General features: G+C 42.8%; 1 protein-coding gene across 1 annotated transcript in view; it reads left to right on the top strand.

Annotated features, from left to right (window-relative positions):
- Positions 1–208: 208 nt before the first annotated feature.
- The window catches only part of LOC147030177 (uncharacterized), a 56,588-nt gene continuing 48,978 nt past the window's right edge, over positions 209–7,818 (top strand). Inside the window, exon 1 of the mRNA XM_085873970.1 lies at positions 209–775. Coding sequence (XP_085730096.1) covers positions 225–775 — 551 coding nt within the window. The 5' untranslated portion in view covers positions 209–224. The remainder of the gene's footprint in view (positions 776–7,818) is intronic.

Genomic DNA, 7,818 nt, shown 5'->3' with positions numbered 1-7,818 from the left:
CAACATTAAGCTCGACACCAGGATTATCTGCCGATGATGAAACCACCATGACCCCTGGCACCGCGGAAGCAGCTGCATGGTTCTTGCTGCAAGCAGGGCGTGAGTCCAATGCACGGTGCACCCGGAGCATTGAGCTGCTCTCAGAGCCTTGGTTGACCCTTCCGCCCTCCAGGCTGTACCCATTCGCCCGCAGCGTTGCGCTCGAGTTGGTGCGCACCAGGGCCATGCTGAGCATGCGCTTACAAGACTCTGTGGCTTTGCATCCTCATCGATGGGAGCAGCGCCAGTGGCATCGTGCTGTGCTGCGTGCGCTCCTCGCAGTAGAACCACATGCTAAAGAAGCTTCTCTCATGCTATGGCAGGCAGGCCATGCAATTTTCATGCGGGTCACACGGCGTGGACTCAAAGCTCGCCTTCAGGTGGAAGGAGGAGGATGGCCATCGGATGATACAAAAAAGGATCAGGGAGACAAGGAGTGGAAATGGGATGAACAAAGTGCTGAAGAAGAATACGACGACCTTTCAAGGAACTGCTCTGAACCCAAATGGTTTCGTGAGCTAAGGGAACAGTTCCTGGGGTTAAGGCTTCCTGGAGACGTTGTCGGTAAGGAGTCTTGGCAGCTGGACCATAACATACCACCACGTGAGACCACTAAACATATCCACTGGTCCTCTCCTTACTTAGCGTGCAGGGATGGCTTCCTCTCTCCTGGCTGGAGTCTCACCATTTCCACCGCATTCTACAGCTTCTCATCCCATCTCATACCAGAGTTTCGGTGAGATGTAACTTTAATGTGGTTTTGATGCCCGATGCAATTACATATTTAACTGCAGGTTAGGATGAGTCACCAAAAGGCGATTGCATCATGAAGTGGTTTATCCATTATGGTGGAGAGGACCTGGTTGTCATTTTTGTTTGTGCAGGGAAACTTTTAAATTGTTGCCTTTAGATTACATGAATCTATAATAACCTTTATTTGTCAAAATACATTTTCTGCAATCACTGGTGCTCATTGAAGGAATTATCCATGTATTACATGAAGTTGCAACTGAGTGGTGATCTGTCCAGAATTTGTTCTAGCCTTGAAACGTTACTGGACTTGAGAATGCCTAGATCTATTAAGAGTACGAGTCTCTATTTATCCACTTCATTATTATTATTATTATTATTAAGTATTATTATGATTATTACATGAAGATAATGGGAAATCAATCCCTTGAAATGGGCTAACAAGATGGCCTGGAGGTACACACACTCACCTCCAAGCTGTCTAGCCTGGGTTTAAATCCCGAACCAGCTATAAGTAGTCATCCCGGTGTTTCACAGGTGAGGTGAGTCATCAATGGGTCAGGGACATTAAAAAGTGCATCCCGTCTGCCAGCATTTGCTGGTGACATGGAGTCCTTTGTGAAGAGTAGGTGAGCCATCGCCTGCACCATGGTTAAATTCCTACCCAAACCAGCAGAGGGGCATTGCATCAGCAGGACAGCCGTACCCTCAGCCAATGATGCTGCCTTGCAGCCATGTGATGCGTAAGAACGAAGAAGAAGAATATCTTGAAATAGCATTCAAACTTTAAAAGTCCTGAAGCAAGTGTGTTTACGTATGAAACAACATCAAACAAGCCGACCTGCTGCAAAACATCACTGCAAAGTTGTATGAAAAAGTGTCTTTTCAAAGACGAGAGTCGGTCTGCATGTGTGGAAAATAAGGACAATTCATTTTCTCAACCAAATGTTGAGATTCGATCACAGGTGAACCGTCATGCTCGTGGCAGTTACAACACCTCTCAACATTCTTTTTTGTATACAATGTTGAAACTCATGGGAGAGTGAGAACACCAGAATGGACCAGCAAAAAGAAAAAGAACAATTGTGGATTGGGGGATGGTTGTGGGGGGGGGGGAGAACACACGAACAGCAGGGTGCAGGGATACAACGTAGGTACACATGGAAGGCAAAATAGGCATGGGGAGGAAAGACATCAATGGGAAGGGGAAGGTGACCACAGGGGTTGAACAAGCTGGATACAAGCTCAAACACAGCAAGAAGAGGAAGGGAATAAAACAGAAATGGAGATATGTCCCGAGAGACTGCCCCAATCTTCTGTCTGAGATTGGTCGTCTCCATTAATTGTTAGGAGAGCGCAAGCAGAATGTCCAGAGTGGAGTGACCAGGTCTGAATCCGAACTGATTATCTGAGGTCAGCCGTTGGAAAAAAGGAAGGATTTTATGTCCATGACTTTGTTGACATTTGGAAATAAGAAGTTAAGAGGCTGTAGTTAAAAGGGTTTGTTTTTTCTTTCATTATGCTTATGTATTGCAGTGATGTTTGTCATCTTTGAATTGAATGGGAGTCGACCAAGAACAAATGATAGGGTGAACAAAGCAGAAAGAGGATGTGCAAGAGTGGGAGAGCAGATATTTAGGACATGTATACTGTTGCCATTCCAGACCATTATATAATGTGAGTTGAGGGTTGCTATAAACTTTTCCACCTTCTCAGGCAAGAAAAATGCAGCATCCAGGAGCAGTTGATACGAAAGGGTCAGGTAGTAAGATAACACAGAAAAATGGCATTCGGTCTTTTGGTAAGCACAGTCAGCTGTGATGCCATTTGAAGTGAAGGAAAGTATAGACAGTGAGCATACACCAGAGCCAGACTTGATGAGGTACCTTCAAGTCTTTTAAGGAGGAGGAACTTCAATACACGAGGAGGCCATGAGGCTCATCAAGCATGTGACCCGCAAACCTCCCAGACTCGGAATGAATGATCTAACCATTATGCTACCGAGTCTGGTCAAAGTGGATGCTCTATTATTCCACCAATGAAGGAAACAGGTTTGAAAGTTCAGCTTTGAGGTTGGCCAGATGTTGTTGTTGTCTGGCTCTCCTGAGAGTAGACACACTTGTTGAGACTTTGTGGAATGATCTGAGGTTGCCTTCAATCAGGTTTTCCTTCCAGGAGAGATGCCAAGTTGTTTGAAGGCAACTGCTTCACCTCAGGATTCATTTTAGAAGAGAAAATTAATTGACCTCCACAAAATTCCACATGATTGGTAACTCAAAATTTACATGTTGAAGTGGTAATGCTAAATATTTAGTGATTTTAGGTCAGTTGAGATTCTGGACGATGTCCAGGCTTTGTGATTGAGTGGTGTTTGAGAAATGTGGTACATATGGAATATGGACCATCGACAAGTCATTTGCTTTCCGATTTATTCTTATGGTTTCACTAGCCTGTTCAGATCTTTGACATTGTACCACTGACCTACTTTGGTGAGGCCTCCATTTTTAATTCTCCAAAGCATCAGGACAGGTCTTTGGCTTGGCTCATGGATATACACTGACTGACAATTTACCAACAAGAGTGAGTAGTTCAGTTGACTTGGGATTGTTATTGGGTCATGGTGTTTGTGCGAGTCTTGGTTATTTTATTTCCACTGTAAAAACTCTCTTGGTCGTCGACCTATACCTTAAAGTACTTCTTATTTTCCAGATTTTTTTTTCCATTTAGAATACAGTCGAAATGGCAGGATGAGGCCTGTTCAAATCTTGCAAAGGACCTTTCATATCGATAAATAAAATTGTCTTTCAACAAAAAAGAATTTCTGCAATGTACAAAAAAAAAAATTAACTACTTTGAATATGAGTGGAAGAATATGCCCGACAGCCTGAAAAAATGGCTCTGATGTGGTGTATATAGAACTATAAATTTGCAGTGTGTGTGTGTTGTCAAGGGTCTGGCGGTTAGGTTAATCCCCCCCTCCCGACCCAATTGTAATTATGGTGGACATGCGGTTAACACCAACCAGCCCAGATCGCTGAGTGGTTTTCCTTAGGTTAGGAGGGGGGCACGTGATCCTCAGATTATAGTGTGTGTGTGAGAGGGGCATTGGCAGCACTGGCGGAGAGACGGAACAGATGGAAGCACAGCACAAGGGGTTTATACTCGAACCCGAGGACAAATACACAGACACAGCAATTTCAAATAAACGTGGGGATTTAATGAAAATATAAATATTTACAAGGGTAATAATTCAAAATGTAATAATAATACGTGAAATAAATTAAAGACTAAAGTCGAGGCGCCTCTACACACAGACTTAAATACAGAAAAGGGGAAAAAGAAAGAAAAGCAAATCCTCCCTTTATTATAGGACTTAGCTTTGTCCAGAGAAGGACTCTATTGAACTTTGCAATCAATGCTCTTCATCCTGTACGGGAAGTTGCGCCCAAAAACGGTGCTGAGCCGCTCTCTGGGCGGGAAACATGTGGGAAGTAATTTGTGAAGCGAATTATCATATAGATAGATATATATATATATATATATATATATATATATATATATATATATATATATATATATATATATATATATATATATATATATATATATATATATATATATATATCCATCCATCAGGACCATACTCTGTGCAGAGCGTTGGTGCCGCCGAAGCAGTCTCCTTGGCTATTGGGAACAATCCTGGATGGGTCGCCACTCCGACACAGTATACCAGCATGCTGGCACTCATTTTGCCGACCTCGGAAGGATGACAGGCAGAGTCAACCCCACCTGGTGTTAATTCAACAGCTGAGCGGGATTTGAACTCAGGACCCTAGGATCCCAAGCCCACTACCTTAACCATTAAGCCAACACCAGGCATATATATATATATATATATATATATATATATATATATATATACATATATATATATATATATATATATATATATATATATATATATATATATATATATATATATATATATATACATATATATATATATATATATATATATATATATAGTTGCGGATCCGAGGTGGCAGTATTCTCACCCGGTCCGAGGCGCCACCCTCACCACCACCATCTCCGGGGCTTATAACGCCGGCCGGCTCAGCACAGGCCTTGGGTCACGCGCCTTCAATCGCCATACCAACGTAATCCTTGTACCTTGCCAGTTGGGGAAATAGAACCCCTGGTTAATATAACCTCCGCCATCGAAGATCGGAGGTTACTGTTTTCACCCCTTTCTGTTTGTTTGTTTGTTTGTTTGTGAACAGTATTATGGAAAAACTCCGTGACGGATTTCGACGAAACTTGGTGAGGGGATTGGGTATGGTCCAAGGATCATGCCATTAGATTTTGGACCTGGTCCAAAATCCAATATGGCCACTGTGGTGGGCATTTTGAAAAAAATATTTGAATTTTTTTTTTTTTTTTGCATTTCTACATGTTTTAAGTGATTTCCAACCCCCCCCCAAAAAAAAAATGTTAGAGAAAAAAATTTTTTGCAACTTTTTTTTCAACAAAATTTCGATTTTTTTTGCATTTCTACATGTTATAAGTGATTTCCAACAAAAAAACATGCCAAAATTATAATTGTGGCTGATTTTGGAACTTCAGGTGGATATACCCACGTAAAATCAATTTCTGTCTCAAGGAATATAGTTATGACGAATGAATTGAGTATGTAAAAGGTAAAAGTAAAAGGGAAAGTTGCAAACTTTAACTCTGTGAGCACCGTTGACGTCAAATTGAATGAATAGGATATCAGGTTCACTTGAGTGACCTAGTAGTATTGGCGGCGGAGGTTTTGCACTCTACCGAGTGCTCCCCCTCTATTTACAGACTGGTTTTGTCAGATGCCGAGCGTTTTCTGCCAGTCTCTCACCATTTTGGTTTTATATGCCAATCGAACGGATCATTCCTCGATGCGACACGAATTAATCCATAGCGGCAACTTCATACGAATTAAGCAGATTTATTGGGGAACATCGGGGATCACAACACAAGCAAAATTCACGACAATGGTTTATAAACAATCCTCAACCCGTTCTTAACTAGGGAACCACGGTCTACAGGTTGAGGGGGTTGCTACCGAAATATGCCTTATACAACCCGTGCAGACAAAGACAAACAGCATACATGCAAAACAAGACGGAGTACTTGGTGATGTCTCATGGACGAGAGGAAAGTGTCAAAAAGCACGAATGTCGCTCGTAACAAGCGGATGTCCACGGATTCGAACTCCCAACTCGAACCACGCCGTGTGGCAAAAATGGCGGCGCCGTACTCTTCCTTCTCAAGGCACCGCGTGTGCCCGCTCTCCTCAGCGTGTTCCGGCCCTACGCAATGTCGACGGCACAAGTCCGCCACATCAACGATGGGCCTCAGCCGATCTCTCTCCAGGGTTCAGCATACAAATCCAGGCTTGGCCCGTTCACTAGACAAGGCCCAAATAGAGGTGCCGAGCTCCGCAGGCAGATTGACGTGTCGAGCCGTGAGGTGGGTGAGGGCCGTCAGAGGCTCCAGCATCTCCTCTCCTGCCTTCCCGCCTCGAAGCCCGACTTCCACTTCATCCTCTCAGTTCCTCTCTCTGTCGAATCACCTTTTCTTTCTTGGCCGATGGCAGACTCGACCCTCAGGTTCAGCGTTCTCTCCCGGCCAATTCACCACTGCCTTTTCTTTTCTCAATCGCCTCGACACAGGCTGCCGTCCCTCTCACGGCAGAATGCTCGACATGCAGGCAGCCTCTCAAAAGCCCACTGCCGTTTACCAAAACTCAACTCCTTCGTTTTGAATCACGAGCACGCTTCGAGAGTGACTATTTCCACACACTATTTTTACTAAGCCTTCGTTTGCTCGCTTCGGCCAACATGAGCGCGCCTCTCTCGGCGAAGCCTGACAAACTCCGCCCCTTCGCGTCATTTCCTCTTTTTAGCCACACCCTCTCAGCCGACTTGGCGGGGCTTATCCCGGGATGGGGTAGGAATAAGAGGTATCTCTCGGTCCTCCACCACCCCACAAACAATAAAACAACAATCTCTTACATCTCCCGACACACATATAACGCCCAATTTACCAACAACCTATCTATACATGCATTTAATGGGGGACCTGAGCTAATCCTATATTTAGTAGTCCAATAAGGGCCATTTCCATAACACTATATATATATATATATATATATATATATATATATATATATATATATATATATATATATATATATATATATATATATATATATATATATATATATGAAGACCACAAGGGGAAAACCAGAGATGTCACTTTTTATAAATTTCAGGGTTATTGCACCTGCCAATTGTTGGCAACAATATTAGTAAATTACTTGAACAACTAACCAGGGGTGTCACATAATTTATATGGTATAAAGTTTAGCCGTGCAATGAAAAAACAAGTGTTGTCAAAGCTGAACAAGTAGAAACCCAGAGTTGTCAGTACTTTACTCCTGGTTATCTCCCTTTCATTCATGTTAACTGTTTTACCATAATATTCAGAGTTGAGAAACTAACAAATGAAAGGTTGTAAAACTTTCACAGCATAAACTCTGAGCACTACAATAGCATATTTGGTTATATCATGGATCTATTATTTTTGATCACAGGTTTTGTGTTCTGCAAAGTATTAAAATTAAAGTTTTTCACTCAGATAAGATTGGCTTTCTGCATCATTCATGTTAACTGTTCCATCATAACATTCAGAGTTGAGAAACTAAGTTATAAAAGGTTGCAAAAAACTATCACAGCATAAACTCTGAGCACTACAATGGCCTATTTGGTTATATCATGGGCTCCGTAGTTGGTGCATATCGTGGTTCAAGCCTGGTCAAACCTTTATTGTCACTTTTATGGGACCCACGCCGTGGCTTAATGGTTAGCGCGTCTGAGTACCCATCCTCATTTGATGTACCCACCGCCCAATCACCCTGCTTAGGTATTTGAGGGAGTCACATGTGGTGACTTCGGCTATCGCGGGGGTGGTTTATCCTTGGTTTTCTCCCGG

Source organism: Eptatretus burgeri, chromosome 3 (genome assembly GCF_056783735.1).
Source record: "Eptatretus burgeri isolate ZD-2024b chromosome 3, Ebu_testis_v1, whole genome shotgun sequence".
NCBI classification, from domain to species: Eukaryota; Metazoa; Chordata; class Myxini; order Myxiniformes; family Myxinidae; genus Eptatretus; species Eptatretus burgeri.
This window is presented reverse-complemented; position numbering and strand designations above follow the sequence as displayed.